Source organism: Equus asinus, chromosome 2, assembly GCF_041296235.1.
Source record: "Equus asinus isolate D_3611 breed Donkey chromosome 2, EquAss-T2T_v2, whole genome shotgun sequence".
Lineage (NCBI taxonomy): Eukaryota > Metazoa > Chordata > Mammalia > Perissodactyla > Equidae > Equus > Equus asinus.
Window position 1 is genome coordinate 119188064 of NC_091791.1, and position 27736 is coordinate 119215799.

The following is a 27736-nucleotide window of genomic DNA, read 5'->3' on the forward strand; positions in this document are numbered from 1 at the left end:
TTATTTAAAAAAATCTAAACAGAACTCTTTTTGTTGCAGTGTGCAACCCTTTTGAACCTTTAAAAGCCCATTTCTCCTGTGCTGTCAACATTCCAATGCTGAGGTTCAGTTTTAGTGTTTCTAATTTTAAAAACACTAAAATTCTGTAGTGTGAGTAGACTTTGAAAAAGATTTTTTAAGATCATTTTTTTTAAAGCACTAAAGCCAAGTTTTTACAAAAGCACATGCATTTGTATAGGTGTTATGGAATTTCTCTCTCTCTACGTTACTTAAATTCTTCACAATAAACTTTGTATTTAAAAGAAGTAATCATAGTGGAAAATAGCATTAATACTGTTATCTTCAGAGGCTGCATGTTGTAACATGTTCTGAGGAATCCTTTGACACACTGTATTCCAAACCTATTTAAGAGCAGGATTCAGTTTTTCTAGTAACAACTGAATAAGGAATTCTGATCCATGAGCGTATAACACACCCCTTGGCATTTTGCTTTCCTCCTCACTCTTACCTTTTCCTTGCATTGATCTTGAACTTGTTTCACCCATAGATGGAGACATGAGTTGTGAACATCACGTCAGTGCCCGGGGCAGTGCCTTCTCTATGTAGAGACGTATGTTGAAAAGCTAAGAAATATCACAAGGGTTGATAATTAGTCCTTGGTTATCATTCTATGAGAAAGGAAGGCTGTGCAGTGAAACCAAGTGCCCTTTGTTCAGCGCTGTGAGCAGAGAGCAGGTGTGGAGATGAGTCCCAGGTCTTGGAGGATGCTGGAGGCTCCTTGCAGGGTTAGGATGAATGACTGGATGCTGCTATTGTGGGGCATTCTGTGGGTCTGCTGGGCACCTGCATTCTGTTCATAGAATAAAAGTGCCCCCGGTCCCCACAGATTCTTTTCCTTGATTCACACCAGGTTCCTATCACTGAGAGACTGTAGTTAGGTCCATGGCCTAAGACGTTGGGAAGGTTCCATCTGGTTTATGATTGCTTGGACAGGGTGGCGAGGTAGGCCCTTTGTTTAGAAGGGAAAGAGGCAGCAGAGGAGACTCTCACTGAGTGTCTGTGTACCAGCTATCTTCACAAACATGGAATCCTTCAGTCCTCAGACAGCCTGACCAGCTAGGTGACACCATTTCCATTAGCCAACAAAGAAAGTGAAGCCCAGAGATGTTCAGTAATCAGCCCAAGGTCACACAGCTAGTGTGAGGGACAGCAGGAATTTGAACTCGGGTCTAAGCAATTTCCTTGTTTAATCCACCACATTTGAAAATTGGAGTCATGCAGGATTAGTAGACATATAATGGCCTCCTTCTTACCCTTGTCAAAGTGTCATGCCCAGAAGGAAGATGGTAGAACCAGAGCAATTTGCCTCCAATAATCTTTTTTTTAAAGTACCCTTCTTTGGTGAGGAAGATTGGCCCTGAGCTAAATATCTGTTGCCAATCTTACTCTTTTTTTTTTTTTTTTCTCCTCTAAGCCCAAGTAAATAGTTGTGTATCCCAGTTCTAGGTCATTCTAGTTCTTCTGTGTGGGACGCTGCTACACCATGGCCTGATGAGCAGTGTGTAGGTCTGTGCCCAGGATATCAACTGGTAAACCCTGGGCCGCCGAAGCAGAGCACAGGAACTTAACCACTCGGCCATGGGGCTGGCCCCCTGTCAGCAATAATTTGTCCTTGTTTATGCAGAGGAAGTCTGCGAATGAGTTGGAAAGTTGATAATGAGTGTTCATTTTTCAGTCATATACAACATTTAGAAAGTGAAACTAGTTCCGCTTGAAAGTTATGAATTTCAATGTGATAGAGCTATAGCTATAATTTGATAGCATTTTTACCTATTGATTTAGCAAAGATGGTAAAATGGCAATATGACTTCCTGGTGATGAGACTCATCACACAGCCGGCGGCGTCCGGCGCCCACACCCATCACTGAGCGTTCTGGTGGCATGGCCTTTCTGTTAGCACTTGGTTCACTCCTGTCAAGCCTTGTGAAATCAGTGCTTTGATCCAGTGATTCCCATGTAATGTCCATCTTAAGGAAGTAATTAGGAATAAGGGCTAGCTTTATGCACAAAGGTTTATATTATGTTACTTTTGATAGCAAACACTGGAAGGAATATAACAATTCGGTATGTTTTTCAATTAAAACTGTATTTAAACATTTTTATTCAGACTTTGGGCCTAATTAAAAAGATAAAACACGAAAATGTAGAACAAATTAGGGTTCACATCATGAGCTTTTAACCTGAGACAAATGTCTAGAAATATCTAGAAAAAGCACTGTTACCAGCTTCTAAGAAGTACCTCCATAGAGATTATTGTACGTGGATACGATTTATTTATGTAAAATCCCACCATGCTCCAGGGATCATTTGAAGTAGTATTCACAGATACACACAGTTCAGAAGGATGGAATTGTTTAAATAGGCGATTCCAAAGAAGCCGAGGGAACGTAAGCCATTGATGCCATTTGCTTCCAAAGTGTCTGCCAAAAAGCTTTAGGTGCTTTTGTGGTAGTAATCTATGATTTCGATTTCGGAAGAACTTTTTACCACCAGTGAGTCATCTGTTTACAGGACCTAATGCTAAAAATCACTAGCTGCTCAGGATAAGCCCAAGAAGAGCAACAAACATTTCCTGTTGGATCCTCAAGGAGAAGACACTTAGAGAGGACTGAACAATTTCTTTGAGGACAGTCTTTCAGCAAACAGAGGGATATGTTTCACAGAACCGTCCCCAGGGTTGTGCTTCAGACATTAGACAGGCGCCTGGGGAACCTCAGAGGGAACCTCAACACAGCAGTCTTCCCCAGGCCTTCTTTTGTAGGGCTGGGGAGGAAGAGGTGCAGAACCCAGAGCTTGATGGCAGTCCACCTAGGAGCTGAAGGACTGTCCCTCTGGCCAGCCTCACTAATTGTTTTTTCCTGGGTAGAACTTGTGGTCATCATCACAGCAGATCCCGATTCCATTCCCTGACAAACCCACACAGTACAGAGTGACCACATCTCTCAGGGGACGTGCCAAATCTGTTGTTACATTTTCCTTTATGAACAAATGAGCTGGGAGACAATGGCGACTTCACACCTCCCTGTCTCTCACACCCTCTAAAAGTGCCAACTCCTGTGAGAATGCACGGTGAGGACCACCTGTGGCACATTCCCCTGGTCTTTGGACCCCTGGGAGAAGAACAAGTCTCGCTTGGTCTTTTGTGTAGGAAATCACAACAGGCAAGAAAGAACCTAAGGGAAGGCAGGCTCTGCTAGTCCCACACCATTCTGCCTGTCTCAGGAACCTGGCTGCTGTTCCACCCAAGATGACTGTGCCCATCCTGTGTGATAGAGAGACCCGGGCAGGCATTTTAGAGTGCTGACGTTGGTGCCATTGTGGGTGGTAGAGTGCACCTGCACTGGGGGAAGGAGCGCTGGACAGTGCAGGGTGCTGTATGCCACTCTGCACTGTCCCTTTGGCACAGTGTGTTTTCCCTGTACTATTTTTATTTTGATAAAGGCATATTTTTATGATTGTTTACACTCCATTTAGATTTTCATCATTAATGGAAAACACTGCTTTGAGTTGTTAGAATATGATGTGAAAAGAGCATGGACTTTGGAGTTAGGCTGACAAGTTCAAGTACAGATGCTATCTTTAGTAGTCATGAGACATTGGTCATTTTACTTTAATCTCTTAGAGCCACCTTTTGTTTGTTTTCTTTTCATTTCTTTTCTTTCAATGCAGTATAGCTGCAGGGTCTGAGAATGTTTCTTTTTGAAAACTGATAGTGTATGCACATATTCCTTGAATGGCCACTTGGCGGCAGCATAGTCACATTTTTGCATAGTGATTGGCTGGCAGCATTGTTATTAGTATCCTGTATATAGTACTGTATAATTATATAGTATAATAAATAACTTACTTGAAGGAAATCATATATGTGTTATACATGTTTGATTTGTGGGTAATATATTTGAAAGAAAGTGTATGTATACAACTAGAAGCTTTTAACTAGGCACTCGTATGTGTATGTGTGTCTGTATACAAATACAAGCGTCTATATCTATACAAACACACATACATGTCTAATTGAAAACGACACCAATGGATATATTGGCTAAATCTTGCCATTTTTCAGATATCATTTATTTTAATCACAAGATTCAAAATATGATTAAAAAATTTGTAAAACATAGAATATCACTGAGTATGCAGTACAGTTTATGATAATGCCCAGACCAAAGGGAATCACTGTTAATAGTTTGATGTGTATCACGTACATGTGTCCCTGTGTGTAGGCACATGTGTATACATGTGTATATCAGTGTGTATCCGCAGTACTCTCCTATAGTTTTTGAGTGGTCTCATTTTCTGAAAACTGGTTTGTAAGTAGCTTTATAATTTAAAATATATTGAAAGCCTTTTCCCTTATCGTTAAGCATTGTTCTGAAACTTCATGATCCATCACATGTGGATATCCTGTCATTACACAGTCTCTAACAAAAATTTATGTCATTTCCATTTTTTTCTCTGTGATAAACAACATTGTCATGCAAGCATATAATTATATTCTTTGGATAAATTCCAGAAATTGGCCAAAAGTAAGGCTTTGATACATATTTCCAAGTTGTTCTCTAGAAAAACTAGCAATTTCCCTCCCACTAACAGTGGGAATAGAGATAGTCTCTATTACTTCCTTCCTGACATTTCGTATGTGAAAATGAAAATGAAATATTCACCCATTTTGCTACATGAGATGTGATTAGCCACCAATCTATTAGAAAAATTCATGTGTAACAGTTTCTCATCCCGAGATTTCAGTAACATCAGCTTTCTTCTTTCCCTTTGGGAAATGAGTCTCACAAAACATCTTGTGCACTGACTCGACTGAGAATGACCTTTGTTCCTAAATTTGGGGGCATGGAACCCAGCTTGCACACCACTGCTCTCATCTCTGTCTCCCTGTCAGGCATGCATCCATACCCTCTCAGTTTCCTCAATCCCTGAAAACTCAGACTTCTCCAAGACCTCTTCCTGAAGTCTCCTGCTCTTTGTAGGCCTTCTGTCACCCTGACCCAGCTCTGGGTCCTCTGTGCTTTGCAGCACCCTGAGTAATCTTGGTCAGAGCATTGGCTGTGCTGCATTTGATTTCTAAATTGAACTTCTGAGTGTCTTTGGGAAGGGACTGAGTCTTGATCATGCATGATCCTGTGTAATTCTTTCCAGGTGTAGTCCTAGCGCCTGGCTCCTGGGCTGGCCCTCGAGGAATTTACTGCATGTTTGTGAAGGAATAAATGATAATGGAATGAGTGAGACCACCTTTTCTTAATCTAGGCCATCTCACTACTCAGACCTCAATTTGAGGGATTTAGAAGGGAAACGTAGAAAATGTATTATTCACAAACACACTCATGGCTTAGGTTACTGCCAGTTTTGTAAAGATTCATGTTTACATTTGGCTAACAAATTGTCCTTGTGGTATACAAATGAGGACACTTTAATACAGATTTTTTGCATATTTGGTTCAAAAACATGACTGGTCAATTCAATCTAGTCAGTCCACACTTTTGGAATGTTAGACACATATTTCACAAAAGACCACCTCATCCTTTGCAAATGGGCATCGACAGTACATTTTTGTCATCTTATGCCCTGACCCCACAAAGGCTGTCACACACTCTTGGTCCTGGTGAGAGAGGATCCAGGCTTCTGGTGCAGTTCTTGGCCAGGTTGAAGTCTTGGGCTTCCCTCTCCAGGCAGGGACCATCTTGGAAAGGAGCCACCTGGAAGCTAAGGGCCACATCTCCTACAAGTTTTCCAGGAATCTTTAGTGATCTCTCCCTGGCGATGCCGGATGTGAGGTGCTGGGTGGAAAGCTTCAGGCAGCTGCTGGCTGGGGTCTCAGCCCCAGGCCCCAAGTCCCAGCCTCACAAAGGTAAGGTCCAGGTCCTCAGTAATGTCAAGTGGAAAGAACCACTTGAGCTGGTCTGTTAGTTACTTTTCAAAAACTTATGTGGCCTTTATTATATGCCAGATGCTTTAGAAATAGACTCATCTAATCTTCATAATACCCTAAGAATTTGGTACCGTCATTATCCCTATTTGTATATGAGGCAAATGAAGCAGGTGAAAATGGATACACAGGAATTAGTCAATAAAGCCCAAAAGCCCAACACACACCTGCTTATACATGTTTTAATATAAGAAGCAGGAAAACAGCAGGAAGCTACGCACTCTATTTGGCCAACACAGGTGAAAATAGTCTCCACCAGGTGGCGCCGTGCCCAATTACATTTAGGGGAAATAGGCTCGAGCTCATGCTACTGCATCAGGCCCAGGAAAGCACTGGTTTCACTGAAACGCTTTCAGGGAAAGTAAAGTGTTGCATGCCTGGAGAGTGTACCCAGGAGATGCACTTGACATGTCGGCAACCAACCTGAGGTTTCCCAGAGTCAGGAAATCTGTCAGCCCCACACTTTCCCCAGCTTGCAACCAGCCTGCACCTGCCACCAAGCCACTGGGACACCAGGGTGCTGACTCAGTGTCAAAGGGTTGCCGAAGAAGTCCTCCCCTCACTTCCCCTGGAGAAAGTGAACGGTCCTTTTAGTATGCTGAAATTGGTCATCTCATCTCATGCATACTCTATCCATGCTTGGAGTGTGAGATGATCCATAAATACCAGCCAAGTGCCTTGGGTAGTGTAAAATTCAGAGGGGTCATTGCCCTTTGTAATGTGGCTAATGCAGTGAGGATTTCTGTATTTACCCTGAATATAATTATGCATGTGTCTGATGCTTATGAAGAAGGAAGTGGCAGAGCCCTCCACGCTCAAAATATTTCTCATATGGCCTGGAATCATGAGTTTTTTGGTTTTGTTATTCCTGTAATCTCTGCTGTCCAATACAGTAGCCACTCAGCATATATGGCACATTAAAACAATGTTAAAATTAAAAATTCAGTTTCTCAGTCGTACTAGCCACATTTCAAGTGGTCAATAGCTAGATGTGAAGACTGAGTTCAGTATTGGACAGCACAGATGTAGGACATTCATGTCATCACAGAAAGTTCTATTGGAAATCCAGCCTAATCCAAGAGAAGCAGAAATGTTTCTTGGAGGTCATATTTTTCTATTGGCCCTGATCATAGTTGCACACACAATGTGTAGACCAGCCATAGCCAGCTGCTTTCTACTGTGACTCATATGAAGAAGGATGACAGTCAGAGGACACCAGAAATCCTCGGACTTGCAATAAAATTTTAAAATAGTTTAATGAAAGTTAAAGCATTTATGTTATTATGTTTTTTATATATTTATTTTCCAGCTTTATTGAGATGTAATTGACATATAACATTGTGTAAGTTTAAGGTGTATAATTTGTTGATTTGATACACTTACATATTGTGAAGTGATTACCACCATAGCTTTAGCCAGCACCTCCTTCACATTACCTAATTACCATTCCTTTTTTGTGTTGAGAACATTTAAGATTTACTCTCTTAGCAACTTTCAGGTATATAGTACAATATTGTTAACTATAGACACCCTGCTGCACTTTAGATACCCCAAACTTATTCATCTTTTAACTGGAAGTTTGTACATTTTGACCAACATCTCCCCATTTCCCCCTCCCCCTAGCCTCTGGTAAGCACCAGTCTACTCTCTGTTTCTATGAATTCAGCATTTTTAGATTCCACGTTTAAGTGGTGTGGTTTAGAATTTGTCTTTCTCTGTTGACTTATTTCATTTAGCATAATGCCTTCAAGATTCGTCCATGTTGTTGCAAATGGCAGGATTTTCTTCTTTCTCATGGCTGAATAATATTCCATTGTAAATAATATTTATATATATATATATTTACAATGGAATATATATACAATACATTGTGCATATATATAGAATATATATACAAAATATACAATGCATATACAACATATATGATATATTTATAGTTCATCTTCTTTCTTCATTCATCCACAGAAGGACACTTAGGTTGTTTCCATGTCTTGGCTGTTGTGAATAATGCTGCAGTGAACACGGGGTGCAGATATCTCTTCAAGTTAACGTTTCATTTCCTTTGGATGTATACCCAGAAATGGGATTTCTGGGTTGTATGGTAGTTCTATTTTTAATTTTTTGAGGAACTTCCAGACTGTTTTCCATAGTGGCTGTGGCAATTTACATTCCCACCAAGAGTGCACAAGGGTTTCCTTTTCTCCACATCCTTGCCAACACATTATTTCATGTCTTTTTGATGATAGCCATTTTAACACATGTGAGGTGATATCTCATTGTGGTTTTGATTTGCATTTCCCTGATGATTAGTGATCTTGACCATCTTTTCATGTACATGTTGGCTATTTGTATCTTTGGAGAAGTGTCTTTTCAGTTCTTCTGCCCATTCTTTAAAAATGTATCATTTGGTTTTTGCTATTGAGTTGTATGAGTTCTTTATATATTTTGGAAAATAATCTCTTATCAGATATAAGATTTGCAAATATTTTTCCCATTCCATAAATTGCTCTTTCATTTTGGTGATTGGTTCTTTTGATAGACAGAAGCTTTTTAGTTTGATGTAGTCCCACTTGTTAATTTTTGCTTTTCTTGCTTGTGCTTTTGTTGTTGTAGTATCCAAAAAATTGTTGCCAAGACCACTGTCAGGGAGGTTTTCCTATGTTTTCTTCTGAAAGTTTTATGGTATCAGGTCTTATGTTGAAGTCATTGATCCATTTTGAGTTAATTTTTGTGAGTTGAGTAGTGTAAGGTATGCATCCAATTTATTTCTCCTGCATGTGGTTATCCAGTTTCCCCAACACCATTTTTAGACTATCCTTTTCCCAGTGAGTATTCTTGGCTCCTTTGTCAGATGTTAATTGACTGTACGTGTGAGGGTTTCTTTCTGGGCTCTGAATTCTGTTCCATTTGTCTATGCGTCTATTTTTAAGTTAGTATCATACTGCTTTGCTCGCTATAGCATCATAGTCTAGTTGAAATCTGTAAGTGTGATACTTCGAGCTTTGTTCTTTCTCCGGATTGCTTTGGCTATTTGGGGTGTTTTGTGATTCCATAGAAATTTTAGGATTGGTTTTTATTTTTCTGTGGAAAATGTCTTTGGAATTCTGATAGGGATTGTATTGAACCTATAGACGGCTTTGGGTAATATGGACATTTTAACAATATTGATTCTTCTGATCTGTGAACATGGGGTAGCTTTGCATTTGTTTGTCTTCAGTTTCTTTCATCAAAGTCATGTAGTTTTCAGTGTATAGTTCTTTCACCTCTTTTATTGTTTTTGGTGCTATTATGAATAGGATTGTTTTATTTATTTCTTTTTTAAGATGTTTTCTCGTTAATGTAAAGAAATGCAACTGGTTTCTGTATGTTGTTTTGTATTTACTGTATTTATTGATTAGTTCTAACGGGTTTTTGGTGGAGTCTAGGATTTTCTTCCTATAAAATCATATCACCTGCAAACAAAGACAGTTTTACTTCTTTCATTCTAATGTGGAAGCTTTTTATTTATTTTTTCTTGTCTAATTGCTCTAGCTGGGACATCCAGTACAATGTTGAATAGGAGTGGTGAGAGTGGGTGTCTTCATCTTATTCCTAATCTTTGAGGAAGAGCTTTCAACCTTTCACTGTTGAGTATTACGTTAGCTGTGGTCTTGTCATATAGGGCCTTTCTCATGTTGGGGCATGTTCCTTTTGGTATCCAATTTGTTGAATGTTTTTTATCATGAAAAGATGTTGTTTTTCTCATGAAAGGATGAATACGTTTTCTGCATCTATTGAGAGAGTAGTATGATTTTTATCTTTCATTCTATTCATGTGGTGTATCATTTTTATTGATTTGTGGAGGTTGAAACATCCTTGCATCCCTGGAATACATCCCACCTGATTATGGTATATGATCTTTTTAATATGCTCTTGAATTCAGTTTGCTAATATTTTGTTATGAATTTTTGCATTTAAATTGATCATGGATATTGGTCTGTAGTTTTCTTATAGTGCCCTTATCTGGCTTTGGTATCAAGGTAATGCTGGCCTTGTAAAATGCGTTTGGGAATGTTCCCTACAGTTTTTTGGAAGAGTTTGAGAAAGATTGGTGTTAATTCTTGTTTTAATGTTTGGTAGATTTCACCAGTGAAAGCATCTGGTCCCAGGCATTTCTTTGCTGGGAGGCTTTTGATAATTGGTTCAGTCTCCTTACTCATTATTCATCTGTTCATATTTTCTGTTTCTTCCTGATTCAGTCTTGGTAGGTTGTATGTTTCTAGGAATTTATCCATTTATTCTAAGGTGTCTAATTTGTTGGCATATAGTTGTTCCGAGTAGTCTCTTATGATCCTTTGTATTTTTGTGATATCAGTTGTCATGTCTCCTCTTTTGTTTCTGATTTTATTTGAGACTGCTCTCTTTTTTCTTAGTCTAGCCAAAAGTTTGTAAATTTTGTTTATCTTTTCAAAAAAAAAAACAGCTCTTAGTTTTGTAAATGTTTTATATTGTTTTTCTGCTCTCTCTTGTTAAAATTTCTTCTCTGATCTCTGTTATTTCATTCTCTTGCTAACTTTGGGTTTAGTTTGTTTTTCTTTTTCTACTTCCTTGAGGTGAAAAGTTAGAGTGTTTATTTGAGATCTTTCTTTTTTCTTAGTATAATATTTATCTCAAACTTCCCTCTTATAATTGCTTTTGCTGCATCACATAAGTTTTTGTATATTGTATTTCTATTTTCATTTGTCTCAAGATATTTTTTTTTATCTCTGTTTTGATTTCTTCCTTGTCCTATTGGTTATTCAGGAGTATGTTGTTTAGTTTCCCAATAATTATGAATTTTCCAGTTTTTTTCAGGTAATTGATTTATAGTTTCATATCACTGTGGTCAGAAGAGATACTTGGTATGATGTCAATCTTCTTGAATTTGTTAAGAGTTGTTTTGTGATCCATCATATGATCTATCCTGGAGGATGTTCTGTGTATGCTTGAGAAGAATAATGTATATTCTGCTGCTTTTGGATGGAATGTTCTGTATATGTCTGTTTGGTCTATTCTGTCTAAAGGAGGGTTCAAGTTCAACACTTCATGTTGATTTTCTGTCTGGATGATCTCTCCATTGTTGAAAGCAGGGTATCAAAGTGCCCTGCTATTATTGTATTATTGTCTATTTCTCCCTTCAGATATGTTAGTATTTGCTTAATGTATTTAGGTGCTTTGATGCTGGATGCATAAATATTTAGAATTGTTATGTCTTCTTGATTTATTGACTCACTTATCCTTATCATGGCCTTCTTTGTCTCTTGTTACAGTTTTGGGCTTAAAATCCATTTTGTCTGATATAAGTACAGCTACCCCTGCTCTCTTTTGGTTTCCGTTTGCATGGAATATCTTTTCCCATCCCTTCACTTTGAGCAAGTTGTGTCCTTAAAGTTAACATGAGTCTCTTCTAGGCTTTATATAAATGGGCCTTGTTTTTTAATCCAAAAAGTGAGTCAGTGGCTGACTCCTTGCTCTAAGTGCCTCTGTCCTGTTATTCATTCTGAACATAGAAGCCAAGGCAATTTAAAATACTGTCTGAATTTCCCTTGTTATGGGATGAATTTTGTACCCCCAAATTTGTATGTTGAAGTCCTAACCTCCATAACTTCAGAATGTGACTGTATTTGGAGATAAGTCTTTTAAAGAGGTGATTATGTTAAAATGAGGTCATTGGGGTGGGCCCTAATCCACTATGACTAGTGTCCTTATAAGAAGAGAAGATTTGGACACAGTCAGACCCAGAGGGAAGACCCTGTGGAGACACAGGGAGAAGGTGGCTATCTGTAAGCCAAAGAGAGAGGCCTCAGGAGAAATCAATTCTGCTGGCACCCTGATCTTGAACTCCTGGCCTCCAGATCTGTGAGAAAATTTATTTCTGTTGTCTAAGTCTCCTCGTCTGTGTTACTGTGTTTTGGCAGCTGTAGCAGACTAACACAGATATTAACAAAAAGCTACAATGCTGTACAAACAGTCCTAACCCCCTATGGATAACTCCATCAGCTTCACATTCAAGGTATCTGTCCGTTTCTTTACAAACTTGACAGAAATACAGTGGGCACATAGATAAAATTTAAAGTTTCATAATTCAGATGTCTCTTAATTATAAGGAGAGTGGAACCCAATTCCTCTTGTCACTTTCTCTGTTTTATGCTCAATTCCTCCTCTACAAGTATCTGATTCTTTTCTGTACTAATTTGCATGGTGCAGACAAGTCAACTCTCTTACAGGGTGTCCATTGTGAACTGGGAACACGGCTGACCCTTGGAGGGGTTTTCTAGTGCATGTTTTATCACACTGTCTTCTAAAACTAATGCACCTTTTCTAAGTTGATGACCCTTGGGGACTGGTAGCCTTGAAATCACTAATTTAAATAATGAGAAGAATGTGAAACCTTTCCTGATTTACAGAAACTCCAGATAGTTCCCGAATATTTGTCTTGTCACTTAGTGGGAATGATTGACTACCACAAAATGAGTTGCCATAGTAGAAAATAGAGCATTTTGAAATGTCAAGTGAAAAGGAGAGATTAGGAGTCTGACCACAATGATGGAAATTGAGAGAAATGATACTGATTGGAAGTTCTAGGTAGAAAATCACTGTCAAGTCTCTGAGTGTGAAAAAGAAATCTCCTCTTTCCAGTGAGTAAAGGCCAACAGAAGACAGCCCAAGGCCTTGTATCACAGAGGATGCAGGCTGCTGCTCTGGTGAAGCTGTCCTCAGGCTCAGTCTTCTCAGCATCACCCAATATATCTGTCTACTCACCCAAGTGCTTCAACACCACCCTTTCCATTAGCTCCACAAAAGAAGGATGTTCTGTCATCATTTGAAAGACTCTGGGTTGTTAAAACAAAACATGTTAGGGGCCAGCCCTGTGGACTAGTGGTTAGGTTTGGCGTGCTCTGCTTTGGTGGCCTGGGTGTGAATCTCAGGTGTGGACCTACATCACTCGTTGGTGGCCATGCTGTGGTGGTGACCCACATACAAAATAGAGGAAGATTGGCACAGATGTTAGTTCAGGGTGAATCTTCCTCAGCCAAAAAACCAAAAACAAAATAAAACACGTTAACATAAAACCTGCTCAGATTGTCAATTCAGTATCTATAGCATTCAGAATTTTGGAAGAAAGGATTCAGGAATTGAAATCCAGCATCTATAGTGTGAAGGACTGGCATTGGGATCAGGGACCCTGTGGACTTTCCTGTCACTAGTCAGCATGCCTTATGCCCTGTGATCTATCTGTAAGCCCAGTGGGCTATTGTTTTTCTATTATCTATTTCATTTATTGAGTCTTTATTATTTCCTTCCTTCAATTAGCTTTGAGTTTAGTTTGCTCTTCTTTTTCAAGTTCCTTAATATGTGAAGTTAGGTTATTGATTTGAGATCTTTATTCATTTTTAATGTAGGTATTTACAACTCTAAACTCTGAGGGCTGCTTTTGCTGCATCCCATAAGTTTTGATATGCTGTGTTTTCATTTTTTGTTCATCTCAGTTATTTTCTGATTTCTTTTGTGATTTATACTTTGACACATTTGTTATTTAAGAGTGTGTTGCTGAAATTCCACAGATTTGTGAAATTTTCAGCTTTCCTAAGTTATTGATTTCTAGTTTCATTCCATTGCAGCCAGAGGAGATGTTTTGTACAATTTCAATATTTTAAAATTTATTGTGACTTATTTTGTGGCCCAACACATGGCCTATCCTAGACAATGCTCCACGTGTCCTTGAAAAGAATGTGTATTCTGCTGTTGTGGGATAGAGTGTTCTGTCTGTCTGTTTGATCTAGTTGGTTGGTGGTATAGTTTAAGTCTTCTATTTTCTTGGTAATATTCTGTCTAGTTTTCCTAATCATTTTTGAAAGTGAGGTATTGAAGTCCCCAACTATTATTGTAGAACTATCTATTTTTCTCTGAAATCTGTCTGTTTCTGGCTCATATATTTTTGGAGTTCTGTTGTTACATTCTTATATGTTTATAATTTCTACATATTCTTGATGATTTGAGCTTTTTATCATTATATAGTATACTTCTTTGTCTCTTGTAACAGATTTTGTCTTAAAGCTCGCTTTTGGTTATGGTTTGAATGGAATGCCTTTTTCTGTCCTTTCACTTTCAACTTATTTGTGTTTTTGAAACTAAAGTGAGTCTCTCGTAGTAAGTTTGTATTTCTTTATCAATTCTGCCAGTCTCTCCCTTTTAATTGAAGTGACTATTCCATTTATATTTAATATAATTACTGACAAGGAAGAACTTTGCTTTTTTTCTGTTTGCTTTCTAAATGTTTTATTGCGTTTTTGTTCATTGATTCTTTCATAGTTCCTTCTTTTGTGTGTAATTGACTTTTTTATAATGTACCATTTCAATTCCATCTTGTATCTTTTACTATATATTTTTTAGTTATTTTCTTAGTGGTTACTCTGGAGATTTAAATTAACAACTAAATTTGTAACAATCTAGTTTGAATTAATACTAACTTAGTTTCAATAGTATATAAAAACTTTGTTTCTATAGCTCTGTTTCCCTCTTATGTTGTTGTCACATATTACATCTTTATACATGGGGTGCCCTGTAACATAGATTTATAATTATCTTTTTATGCATCTGTCTTTTAAATCATATTGGATAAAAGAGGGGTTACAAACTAAAAATACAGTAACACTGGCTTTTCTATTTACCTGTGTTGTTAAAATCTGGAATGAAACCCAAAAAAGGAAAACTAAGAGAGTCTTTGCAGATAGGCTCTGTGTGTGTTAGGGTGCTCCTTCAATGCTTAGCCAGGCAGTTTAAATTTTGCCATTGCTTTTACTTACTGCTTGTGCAGTGCCTATAGGTCAGCTGGAGATGAGAACTTAGGATCTTCTTGGGTCTTTTCTGAGCATGCATCTGGTCCTGGGTATGCACATGTCCTCCTAGATTCTCTGGAATATGTGGGAGCTTTTCAGTCCTTATTTCCCCAAGTAACTCTTTACCCAGCCTTTCCTTCCTAGGCTTTTTGTTTTGTCTGTTGTTTGCCCCAACTGTATGCATTGCTCTGTGGCTGTGGTGAATATATTTGCATTTAAATGTTTTCAACAAATGCTCCCTAGGAGGACACCTAAGTCCTAGAAACCTCTGAGTCAGTTGAAACATAGGCAAACCCTTGAACTGATCCTTTAGGAACCCATAAGACAGATCAAAACAAGCAACTAACTTTCTTTGAGAGTAGGTCCCTGTTGCTCATGTTACCAGCAACCTGCATTGGGAATGTGGGCTGCCATTTTCAAGGCCATTGCAGAGCTGGAGAGTGGAGGCTAGTAACAGTGTAAGTTAAAATACCACAGAACTTGCTTACTGATTTTCAGGTATATTTTTCTTCATTAAGCATTCTCTTGGTTGTTGTAAGTTTTTTATTAGATTCCAGAGTTCCAGAAAAAGTCGATGCTGACAGTCTTTGCAGCTTAGCTACTGCTTTTGTGGATGTTCTCTAATCCGCCACTTTTGCTGATGTCACCTTTACTTTTTCCCTAGAATTTTTAAAGCATTTACTATGTGTCAGGAATTGTACTACATATTTATATTTGGATGTCAGGACTTAACACTATCAGATAGGCTTTATAATCCCCTTTAAAGCGAAATCTTGGCTCAGAAATGTTAACACAGCAAATACATGAATACTGAGCTGAGAGTTGGAGCTGGTCTGTTTGATTCCACTGTCTCTTCTGTCTGCTTTCATCCTCATTATACTATTGATTGCTAATGATTTATGATTAAAGACATACTTGAATTTCATTTTGAGAAAGGAACTTCTTTGCATATTTATGAAATTCCTTTTTTTGCAGCATTGTTTATTGTTCAGGCTTGTGTTTATTTTCGTACATTTGCTCTATTAAGAAGGTTTACTGCTGGACATGTGGATACACATAAAAAATTAAACAAAATATTTCCACTCTCACATCAATCATTACAATGCCTTCCTGAGAAACACAAATATTAGGAAAAAACCCAGCCATGTTAATCAAAATAGAACAATAAAGTTTATATCCATTTTTGATAAGAAATATGCTACCTTTGCAAAATTATCGTATGTATGCTAGTTTTCACAGCATAAATAAGAATTGCTGACATCTTCTTTCCAACAGCTGAAGAGGAATGAGAATCCTAATAAATACTGCAAAGTTCAGAGAGAACTTTTAACCCAGTGTAATTCTGATGGTTGGTCTCCTGTACATCCCTATTACATTGAAGTGTACAAAATGAATCAGTTAGCCTTAGACTGATTTATGATATCTGTAACTCAGGCCTGAAGTTACAGAATTTGGCTCCATTGCTAAAAAGAAGACATTCATACTGTTATCTCAATAACAGACTTTTTTAAAACATGGAACTCTGCAATTGTATAAACCAAAATGTGCATCAATTTAGTGTAGTCTTATTTGAACTTTCAGATAATGTCCTAAATTCTGCTTTTTGCAAGGTTGCCCTTCACTGAATTTAAATTTTATTACATTTTAAACAGGTCATTGCACACTTTATTCTTCTAGCTCTCCACTGACTAATCCTCATTTCCATACCTCAGCAACCCCTGCTGAACTTGGTATCTCATCTCTTCTTTATCACAGGCAAAACCCCTGCTTTAGATTTGGGTAGGGCCAGGGTTAGTGTTAAGGTCTAATCCTTTAGGTTAATCCCTTAGGAGGTTGACTAACCAGGACAAGCACAGTGGCCAGGCCCTGAGAGAAACTAGGCTTGTAGTTCTGTTTTGGATCAAACACAATTGCAGTAGATCTGTAGAACTGTCACAGAAGGGACCAGGACACACATGTCACAGTTAGTGAAAAGATAGGGGGATGGCTGAGCCTGGCAATGGACTTTGGGTTCCAACACACACTGTTACCAACTTATCAATGTTTAAATTCAAAAAGTTCAGTTTTTCATGTATGTGACTGAGCTTTAGAATGCATTTTTCCCTGGAATTATTATTATAAATTGTAGTTAGGTTCCCAAGAAAACCAGCAACGCCCAACTGACAAATAATATGCATGCTACATCATGTTGTGATTGTTTATATGAAGACAAATGCATTCATTCATTCTTTTATTTAATGAACTAGTTTGCAGTTCTTTCTGAGCTCAAGTGTACAAGAGAGAAAATTCCATTAGGGCAGGGTTTTGACCTCAGGCAGGGCTCGTGAGAAAGTTTCTGAAGGAGGAGCAGGGCTATTCGTATTCCTGATACCAGTACCTTATTAAATATAAAAGTGTGGACATTTCAATAGACACGTATATTTATATTGATAAAATGGCCAATTCTCAGTAATTGAATATATGACTGAACCTCCCTTTGCCAATCTAGAGATGAGTCAAATATAGGAAAAACAGGCATATAATCCTCAGAGCTGGACTTCCTTCAGAGACCCCCCCCCTCCAAACTCCCCACAGCACAAAAGGGACTCCTCATGCACTGTGTGAATCTGCAGTTCCAGCATCTCTAATAATGTGACTCAGGCGTAAAGCAAGGAGAATTCTCCAACAGCATCCTTGCTGGAGTGCTGAAAAAGCCCTGCACAGCCCCAAATCAGTGAGAATAAGCCCGGGATAGCCCAGTGAGGCTACAGCATGGTAAAGATGTTGCCTACAGCAACAGCAGGTGAACAGTGCCAGCCTTAATCCTCCAGACCCTGCAGCCTGTCAGTTGGGCTCAACTGTGGGAAATAGAAAGTTATCTACATTAAGCATTCATCTGTTCTTTACAAGGACTCATAGGACTAGAAAAGTCTCACAACCAAATTAAACCTTGTTTATTTCCCATAACATAAAATCATTAGATCTGTGTTGATATTGAATTTCAAGAGTCCCCAAATAAATTTCATGTATTACCTGAGAGTCACTGTACCATCTTTACAAAGAGGTCATGTTTCCACTGAGTGAAGCTAGCTGAAGCTTGGTGTGCAGCTCAATAACTGACCAAGCCAGGACACCTTGCATGAGATGTCTGTTTGATTATCAAGGTCTGAATTTTTGTTGCAGTGAACACTTTGTAAGATATTTATAAATGAGCTAATATTGCCGAATTACTTTGTTAACTTTGTGAAAATGATTTCAAAATATACATGAGGCTGCTGTTCAGACACTAACAACTGGTCATTTGATGAGTAATATTACTACTTTTTATTTTAAGGAAACTACTGTATTAATTTCATCTGGCTACTGTAAAACATTACACAAATTTAGTGGCTTAAAACAACACAGATTTATTATCTCACTACTCTGGAGATCAGAAGTCTGAAACAGGTCTTTCACAGCTAAAATCAAGCTGTTGGCAGGATTGTGTCTCTTCTGGATTCTCTAGAGGAGAATCTATTTCTTTGCCTTTTCCAGCTTCTGGAGGATGCCTGCATTCGTTGGCTCATGACCCTGCATCACTCCTTCCATCATCACTGCTTCCATCATCAAATCTCTTTCTCTAACTCTTAACATTCCTGCCTCTTCCTTATAAGCAGCCTTGTGATTACATTGGGCCCACCCAGATAATCTGGTATAATCTCCCCATCTCAATAGCCTTAACTTAATCCCTTCTGAAAAATGCCTTTTCCCTGGTAGGTAACATCTTCATTGGTGGGAAGGATTATGACAGAACATCTTTGGAAGATGATTATTTTGCCTACCACAAACTGTGTAGTGGCCTCCCCAAATTCAACTTTGTCCCATATGCAAAATATATTAACCCCATTCCAACATCTCCAAAAGTCTCAACTCATTATAGCATCAAATTAAAGTTCATAATCTCAGCTAAATCTCATCAGCTCACAAGTTCCAAATCTCATCCTCTGAATCATCTAAATCAGCTGTACATGAGGATCTGAGTATGAGCTACCCTGAGACACAATTTGTCTCATCTGCGAATTTGTGGAACTCAAGAAAGAAATTATGTGCTCCCACAATACAGTGGTGGGAAAGGCATATCATAACAGTTATAGATATTCCCACTTGAAGGGAGAGAAAATAATAGGCAAAAAGGGAGTAGTCTTCCCTTTCTCTGTCCCTTTCAGTCCAAATGGGCAGTGTTTCTGTTGGTATAAAATTCTTAAACATCTTGTAGGTCTTCTATGTGTGTCTCAAGAATTCACACCATGAGACAAGAGATCCTCCATAAATCTTCCACAGATAATCCACTCTCTATGCCTGACTTTTGGTTACATGGCCGAGGCGACTCGTGATTCACACACCTAATCTCCTCAAAGAGTCCTCTGTGTGACTGAATACTCTGACCTTTTGTTACTTTTGAGGCACTAAACAAAAGGTTGTGCAGCCACATCCTTGACTTTCTCTTAAGAGCATGCTTTCCTGACAGTGACTCTCTTAATTTTAGCATCTTTTGCAACCTGGATAAACTGAGAATTTCCTAAATCATCAAGTCCTAGTCCCTTCTTTGTTGGCAGTTCTTCCCTCAATCTATCTCTTCTCGCATTTTACAATAAGCAGCAGGAAGAAAACAGGCCACAACTTCAATATTTTGCTTGGAAATCTCCTCATCTAAATATCCAATTCCATCGTTGTAGTAGTTTCCTATGGCTGCTATAACAAATTACCACAAACTCTGTGGCTTAAAATAATATGCATTTATTCTCTTACACTTTTGGAGGCCATGAGTCTGAAACTGGGGCAGAATCGAGGTGTTGGCAGGGCCATACTCCCTCTAGAGTCTCCAGGGAAGAATCAGTTTGAATACAGTTTCTAGTTTCTAGAGCTGCAAGCCTTACATTCCTTGGCTCGGGGCACCTTCCTACATCTTCAAAGCCAGCAGGATAGCATCTTCAAATATCGCTTTGCTTTCATCACATTACCTTCATTCTTCTATCTATGTGTTGTCTCGTTTTGCCTCTCTCTTATAAGGATCCTTGTGACTGCATTTAGTGCCCGCCTGTATAATCTCCCCATCTCAAGACTCTTCACTTAATCACATCTGCAAAGACCCTTTTTCCATATAAGGTAATGTTTATAACTTCCAGGGATTAGGACCTGATCTATTTGGGGGCCATCATTTAGCCCACTGCAATCAATTGCAAGTTCTACTTTCCACATTATTGCAGACATAATTCAGCTAAGCTTTCTGTCACTATATAGCAAGGCTCTCCTTTACTCCAATTTCGAATAAGGTGTTCCTTCTTTCCTTCTGAGCCCTCATCAGCAAGGCCTTTGATGTCCATATTTCTACCAACAGAATGTTTATGACCATATAATGTATATTTTCTCCACCCTGCTCCTCACTTCTTGAAGGCTTCACTACAGAATCATTAACATCTGCATTTCAATTAACAGTCTGAGTCTAGGCTTTTTCTATTATGTATCTCAAAATTCTTCTAGCCTCTGCCCACTGCCCGATTCCAAAGTCATTTCCACATTTTTATGTATTTGATACAGTAGCATCCCACTTCCAAGTACCAAAGTTTGCATTATTTTCCTATTGATGCTGTTACAAATTATCACCAATTTATTGGCTAAAACACAACCAATTGTCTTCCAGTTCTGGAGGCCAGATATCCAAAAAAGAGTCTTACAAGGCTAAAATCAAGCTGTAGGTAGGATTGTGTTCCTTATAGATTCTCTAGGAGAGAAACTGTTCCTTGCCTCTTCCAGCTTCTAGAGGCTGCCTGCAGTCCTGGGCTCATGGCCACATTACTGTGACCTCTGCTTCTGTCATCACATTTCCTTTTCTGACTGACACTCTGGCTTCCCTCTCATAAACACCCTCGTGATTATACTGGGCCCATCTGGATAATCCAGGATAATCTCTCTTATGCCAAAAACCTTGATTTAATCATATGTGCAAATCCCTTTTGCTATTTAAAGTACGTATTCACAGGTTTGGGGGCTTTGGGGATTAGGACATGGACATCTTAGGAGGACCATTATTCTGCCTACCACCACCACATCTTCTATGCATTGATGCAATGTTTTCATGTAAATGAAGAAGGCTGAAATCTGAAGAGAATATTGGGTAGCAATCGTGAGACTAACCCTCTTTTCACACTTATCAACTATTTTTTTTGGAGAATAAATGTAACTGTTATCATCTCTCTTTTTCAAATGGGAAGACTAGACCAGAGAGGTTAGGCAATTTTACAAAGGTCACACAGTTGGAATTTGGCTGTGTTAACCATCTTAAAGTGCTCTCTACTGTGAGCTGCCCCAGGTCAAGCAGACAGCTTTCTAATAAGTGTAGGATGCCAAACTCTCAATTAGGATGATATAAATCTAAGTCAAAGTAAATAGCTTAACTCACAAAATGCCCTTTTACTGAGCCTAAAATTAAGATGTTGTTCAAAAATGAGGCATTTTGTTCCAATAAGTTAATGCCTGAATGTCTTAACAGAAATTGGAAGTGAAACAGAAATTTGACCTTTGGAAAAAGTGCTGGATTCTTGGATCTACCGGTAATTCAGTGAAGTTTTTTCATAGGCATGTTCCTTAACCTTTTGGGCTCCATTTACTTTATCTGAAAAGTGAGAGTTTCTAGTAAGTGGCTTGGCTGGCTCCTTTGAGCTATGATAATCCACCATTCCAGAGTCTTTTAATCTCAATTCTGTGTAAAGGAAGTTGGTTATATATCAAGGCACTCTACATTTCAAGGACCCCATGAATGGAAGTCTCCCTCTTATCCAGAGATATTTTTTGAGAATTATAAAAGCATAGGCCATTTTTGAAATGTTTAAAGGGATCAAAAATTTAAATGTTTCTCTTTTACTGAGGCTGAAATATTTACTATTTGGTTATTTATCACAATAATACATTACGTGAGATGCTATCTTTAATAAGAGCTGAGACCACCATGGCAGAAAGGAAGACTTCTCATTCCTCTTATGAACACATGGTGTTGGCTAAGAAAGGAGGACATGAGGAAAAGGAGAAAAGGCCAGGAGTGGGAACAGGGCTCAAGGTGGGAGGTCAAGTCTCCTTGAGGAGGTCTTCTCTGACAAATAGGGGAAACAACAGACATGCCAGGTGGCAGTACCTCCAGTGGCCCTGGGGATTGAAACAGAGACCCAGCACAGAGCAAGGGGAAAGAGGAATTAACCATGATACATCATGTTTTTAAGAATGCAGCCAACAGATCTGGATTCAAGGTAGCCTCTAGACTCAGTGGGCAATAGAGTGTTTTCTGGCAGGGCAGAAGCCCAGTTATGTGAGCTGGCAGACATGGCAGTGTCTAGAGAGAGAAGATTCTGCCATAGAGGGACCACCTCCACATCACCATGATGGTGGGAGTGGGGCCCATGAAGTTGTTAACATTGTTGGGGGCAACTTGAAGCCTGCAGAGTTGGGTTTGCTGATTGAAGTCTGAAGTACCTGTGGCAGGGCTAAGACAGGCAGGATCACCTGAAGCTTTCACTCCCACACCCCACCTCACACTGTTCCCACTGACTGAGCTTAGGGTCTTCCTTACACCTACGTCCATAAACTGTTAGAACAGAGGCCATAACCAACACCAAGATGAACTTCCCAAATCAGAAGTGTTCTCCTCTACTCTCCTACAGCACTGCTTTTTCATGAGTTTATTTTCACATTTATTGTTTTGTACCTGGCATTATAGCTTTATATATTTCCTATTTCCCTACTAAAAATTTACTTCTTAAGGAAATTCTAGACTTTCTGAGCTCACTTTATCCTCTAGGACATACTTGACTCATTCAGGTTCTCCGTCCTTCTGTTGCTACCAGATAAAGCAACATTATCTTCCTTTGTGTTGGCTGAGAGTCCTCCTCACAAGCTGTGTTTTTTATTTAATTTTATTTATTTTAGGAAGATTAGCCCTGAGCTAATTGCTGCCAATCCTCCTCTTTTTGCTGAGGAAGGCTGGCCCTGAGCTAACATCCATGCCCATCTTCCTCTACTTTATACATGGGACGCCAACCACAGCATGGCATTTGCCAAGCGGTGCCATGTCTGCACTCGGGATCTGAACCAGCGAACTCCTGTCTGCCAAGAAGCCGAACGTGCACACTTAACGGCTGTGCCACTGGGCTGATCCCCAGGCTGTGTTTTTTAAATCCTAATTTTCTTAATTCTGATAAGTAAGTCTTCATTTACCTTATTTCATAGTCTCTAACAACTGTCCTTTTACATAGTTTATGCTTGAGGAGATCCACTGCAGATTATTTATCATGTAAAATAATCTAAAAGTCTAAGAATAGCTAATTGGTTTAATACATACACACACACACCCCCACACACACATACATATACATATATACATAAACATAAGAGGAAGATGGGCATGGATGTTAGCGCAGGGCCAGTCTTCCTCACCAAAAGGAGGAGGATTGGCAGTAGCTAGCTCAGGGCTAATCTTCCTCAAAAAAAAAGTTTAAAAAATGCATACACACACACGCCTGCATGCTAGTAAATATTTCACCTTTCAAAGTCATGGTTATGTAGAGACTTTAGTGTGGGAAATCCTCCTGCTCTAATGTTTGGTATACAAAAGGCTGAATTTTATATATCAAGAACAAAAACAAAATATATGTACAGGTAGAAAAAATCTGGAAAAAATGTACCAGGTCAAATTATATGTGAGATAATATATGTTTGTTATTTTCTCCTTTACAGATTTTCTGTATTTTCCCATATCCTCCTATGTACATATGTGGCATAGCATTTTAAATACCATCTGCCTGCATGGATGTGAGACTTCTGTGGTATCTTCTCGGCCATGTGTATTCACACTTTCTTGAAATCACTCCATCCTTTGGGCAATGGTCCCTCGAAGCAGAGGCATCAAGATTCCCTCTCTTTGATAGGCTCAGAACTCCCTTGCACTGACATGTACTTTAGTTTCATTCAGAGAATATATATATTGATTATTCCATCTGCAATGGTCAAGTGTGAATTATATGCCAAATTTAATAGCAAAAGGTAATCTGTTTTAACAAAAGGAAGTAGTACAGGCAAAAATGAATGTTTTTACATTTTGATTCTTACCTCAGGTACATAAGCAAGACCCAGACTCAATATAACAGGGAAGGAACAATAATGCTAATATAATGCTGAATTATTATTTGTCTAAAAAATAGAATTATGACATCTGTTTAAAGGTGAAACTTTTATATTTTGATTTCATTTTATGTAATTTCATTTCATGTTAAATATTAGAATAAGAAACTAAGAAACAGAAGATTAACTCATTAATGGAATTTAGATTCACTACCTAATTAGTAAAGTCTGTAGAGAAATAACAGCATCACAGTGTGGCAACTTTGGAAGTGGACAGAACCCAGGACCATGCAGCGTGTGGTGGACGTGCCATTAGGGAGCCACTGCAGTGAGAGGGGCTGGCAGCCTGGGCTCAGTCATGGCTCCAGACTTAATAGCTCTGCATTCTTGTCCTGATCCCTTAATCCTACCTTAAACTTGGATCCCATAAACTGGGATGTTAATAGCAACAAACCTCATCAAGCTATTCTGATTAGATATGTTAATGCAGGTAAAGCCTTTATCACAGTGCCTGGCATAGACATGGTAGCTATTATGACCGTGGCTGTTTCAGTCATTGGTGACAGCGGAAGTAGATGGTGGTATTATTATTTGGAAGACCAGGCTTGGATTAAAAACAATAATTTAGGTTGTACTAGAAGATTGCTATCATAGCACAATTTCACCTACTCTACATTTTCATGACATCAGTCCAGTACCCAATGTTTAACAGCCAGCTTCTGGTCAAAATTTGCACTGTGTATTTATTCCATATTTATGTTTTCTGAGCTTATAAATTATTTGAGAAAATACATATATTTTCAGCATTGTCAAGGGAAGTTTTTTGATTACTCTGAGTAAGGGATGGGAAACAAAGCATAAATTATTTTTAAAGGCATCTCAAATTGCTTTACAAGTGGTAATATGTGTACAGACACACACATCCAGCCAGAGAACTCCCGAACACATTTGATTTAAGCTTTATTTCTAAATGATATTCATCTACAATGCAAACCTGTGTAATTTGGTGGAACAGTTTAGACAATTTCATTAAAAATAGCAATTAAAATAATGAGTGAAGTACTTAATATCGATTTCTGGAACATAGTGGTTGCTCAGTAAATAGCCAGAGTTATGAGTAATTTAAAGATCTGCATCTCTTATTTTTCAGCTTGACTATCTCTGCCGAGTGCCCAATGCAACTTGAGGACTTCCCGATGGATGCCCATGCTTGCCCTCTGAAATTTGGCAGCTGTAAGTTATTTTCACAAGTAAGAAGCATGGATATACTTTTGGGGTTATTTCCACATTCATTCAGAAGAATTTAGGTTCTGTATGTCAATAAGCATGATATGAGCTGCAGTCTGCTTGAGAAGTCTGGAGGATGCTCCAGGGTACACACACCTGTGTCCTCACAGACCAGTTTTCTTGTTTGTAACTGAGAGAATGCGAGTGGAGGCACGTACCATCTAGAATATGCTCCTGGAGACATGTTTCACTCCAGACCTTCACCTAGCAGTTCTTTCTGGTTTTCACTTCTCAGATTGCAGGTCACTTCCTCCAAGGGGCCAACCTTCAAGACCCAATTTCCACCACCCAGCCAGTAATTTTTTTATTGCATTGTAGTCATTGCTATGTTAACTCACTTCTAGAATGTTCCATAAGAGCAATGACATTGTCATGTTCACTGTCACTGCTTACCCTGCACGCATATTAGGAAATATGTGTTGCTTCAACAAAGGAATTATTTATTAGGGGCACACGTCTGATTCTAGTCCAAATTCCTGGATTCCAGTCATTCCAGACAGAGAGTGGTAACATTGGCCCCAAAAGAATGCCTGCAGCCTCGTCCTCACTTCAGAGATATTGGGAGGCAGGGTTGGAACTGATAGACTATTTCCTTCTTTCTTTACACTATCCATTTGTGCTCATGCTATGTGAAGTTTTCATTTTTGAAAGCAGAAGGATGGTCTCTTTGAGACTGAGCAGCAGGCTGCCTGGGTCTGAATCCTGACAATCCCACTCCTTTGCTGAGTAACTGTGGTCCAATTAGTAACCTCTCTAAGGTTTTTTCCCTCACTTGTGAAATTGCTGTGAGATAAAGTTTTAAAGTGGCAGAATAACACCAATTAAAGCGTTCAAGAGGGGCCAGCCCAGTGGCGCAGGGGTTAAGTGCGCATGTTCCACTTCAGCGGCCTGGGGTTCCTGGGGATCCGCCGGTTCAGATCCTGGGTGCGGACATGGCACTGCTTGGCAAGCCATGCTGTGGCAGGCGTCCCACATATAAAAGTAGAGGAAGATGGGCATGGATGTTAGCTCAGGGCCAGCCTTCCTCAGCAAAAAGAGGAGGATTGGCAGCAGATGTTAGCTCAGGGCTAATCGTCCTCAAAAAAAAAAAAAAGTGCTCAAGAAATGTCCGTCATAATCATCATCGTCGTGATCTGTTCATATGCTTTTTTACCATCTGCATATCTTCTTTGGTGAAGTTGCTGTTCAGGGCTTTTGCCCATTTTCAATCAGGTTGTTCATTTTCTTAGTGTTTAAAGAATTCTTTGTCTATTTTCTATACCAATTTTTTATTAACTATGTGATTTGCAAAGATTTTGTCCAAATCTACAGCTTGTCTTCTCATTCTTTTCACAATGTTTTTCACGTAGCGGAAGTTTTTAATTTTAATGAAGTCTAGCTTCTCAATTATTTCTCTCATGGATCGTGTCTCTGGTTTTGTGTCTAAAAAGTCACTGCCAAACTCAAGGTTATCTGGGTTTTCTCCTATGTTATCTTCTAGGAGTTTTTTAGTTTTGCATTTTACTTTTATGTCTATGATCCATTTTGAGTTAATTTTTGTGAAGAGTGGAAGACCTGTGTCTAGATTCATTGTTTTTGTTTATGTGGATGTCTAGTTGTTCCAGCACCGTTTGTTTAAAAAACTATCTTATCCATTGTATGGCCTTTTGCCTTTGTTAAAGATCACTCAACTCTGTTTGTGTGGATATATTTTTGGGCTCTCTATTCTCTTCCATTGATCTATTTGTCTATTCTTCTGCCAATACCACACTGTCTTAAGTACTGTAGCTTTATAGTAAGTCGAGATTGGGTAATGTCAGTTCTTTGACTTTCTACTTCTTCAATATTGTGCTGGCTACTTTTGGTCATTTTTCTCTCCGCATAAATTTAGAATTGGTTTGTCAATATCCACAAAATAACTTGCTGAAATTTCTACTGGAATTGCTTTGAATTTATAAACCAAGTTGGGAAAAACTGATATCTTAACAACATTTAGTCTCATAAACATTAGTTCATGAACTTGAAATAGCTCTCCATTTGTTCAGTTTTTCTTTCATCGGAGTTTTGTACTTTTCCTTATCTAGATCTTGTAATATTTTATTAGATTTGTACCTAAGTATTTCATTTTTGGGGTGCTAATGTAAATGAAACTGTGTTTTTAATTTCAAATTCCAAATGTTCATTGCTGGTATATAAGAAAATGATTGACGTTTGTATATTAACTTTGATCTTGCAACCTTGCTATAACTACAAATTATTTCCAGGAGGTTTTCTGTTAATTCTTTCATATTTTCTACATAGACAATCATGTCATCTGTGAACAAAGCCAGTTTTATTTCTTCCTTCTCAATCTTTGTACCTTTTACTTCTTTTTCTTGTCTTATTGCATTAGCTAGGGCTTCCAGTACAATGTTGAAAAGGCGTGGTGAGAGACAGCATCCTTGCCTTGCTGCTTATCTTAGTGGAAAAACATCTAGATCAAAGTTCT

General features: G+C 38.7%; 1 protein-coding gene across 7 annotated transcripts in view; it reads left to right on the forward strand.

Annotated features, from left to right (window-relative positions):
- Nucleotides 1-27736, forward strand: part of GABRA5 (gamma-aminobutyric acid type A receptor subunit alpha5) — a 72081-nt gene that overhangs the window by 17824 nt on the left and 26521 nt on the right. For all 7 annotated transcript variants that reach the window (XM_070497039.1, XM_014851373.3, XM_014851372.3 and 4 more), the window contains one exon: nucleotides 25133-25215. In XM_070497039.1, the coding sequence (XP_070353140.1) occupies nucleotides 25133-25215 (83 nt within the window). The remainder of the gene's footprint in view (nucleotides 1-25132; nucleotides 25216-27736) is intronic.